The sequence below is a fragment of the Bombus pyrosoma genome, unplaced genomic scaffold (assembly GCF_014825855.1).
Source record: "Bombus pyrosoma isolate SC7728 unplaced genomic scaffold, ASM1482585v1 HiC_scaffold_4726, whole genome shotgun sequence".
NCBI classification, from domain to species: domain Eukaryota; kingdom Metazoa; phylum Arthropoda; class Insecta; order Hymenoptera; family Apidae; genus Bombus; species Bombus pyrosoma.
Genome location: NW_025219986.1, coordinates 1,803,867 through 1,804,341, shown reverse-complemented (window position 1 = coordinate 1,804,341; position 475 = coordinate 1,803,867). Strand labels below are relative to the sequence as shown.

Below are 475 nucleotides of genomic sequence, written 5' to 3'. Positions count from 1 at the left end.
GGCTTACCATAAAAATCGGTTCGTTTGATCTTACCTCTATCTCTCAATTGTCTCACATTCTCGCTAGTTACAGGTTGTTTTTCGTGTTCACTCTCTGCACTTTCATACGTACATGCTTTATCGCTCTGCGCACACACATCTTCGCGTTCTACAATTTTCGGTAAACTTAAATTAACGAATTTCGCTGTTTCTAGTTCGGACTTAAATATTACGTCACGGCTCAATATTACATTTCTTACAGTCGGCACGTACACTCGATACCCTCGTCCGTCATTTAGATAGCCTACCAAATATCCTTTGTTAGCCTTTTTGTCAAGCTTTCTTCTCTTTTCTGCAGGTATGTGTGCATATTCTGCAATATCAAAACAAGTTACAGTCACGACGTCCAACGCTCCTTCCCCACAAAGGATCTACACTAAAAGAACGCGATTCGGGCGGGTCATGGGAAGGAGCCCATCCTCCCAATCAACTACAA

At 42.3% G+C, this 475-nt stretch overlaps 1 protein-coding gene across 1 annotated transcript in view; it reads right to left on the bottom strand.

Moving 5' to 3' along the window:
* Positions 1-274, bottom strand: part of LOC122577516 — a 2,010-nt gene extending 1,736 nt beyond the window's left edge. Inside the window, exons 1-2 of the mRNA XM_043748852.1 lie at positions 262-274; positions 35-148 (exon numbers count right to left, since the gene is read on the bottom strand). Coding sequence (XP_043604787.1) covers positions 35-148; positions 262-274 — 127 coding nt within the window. The remainder of the gene's footprint in view (positions 1-34; positions 149-261) is intronic.
* Positions 275-475: the final 201 nt, after the last annotated feature.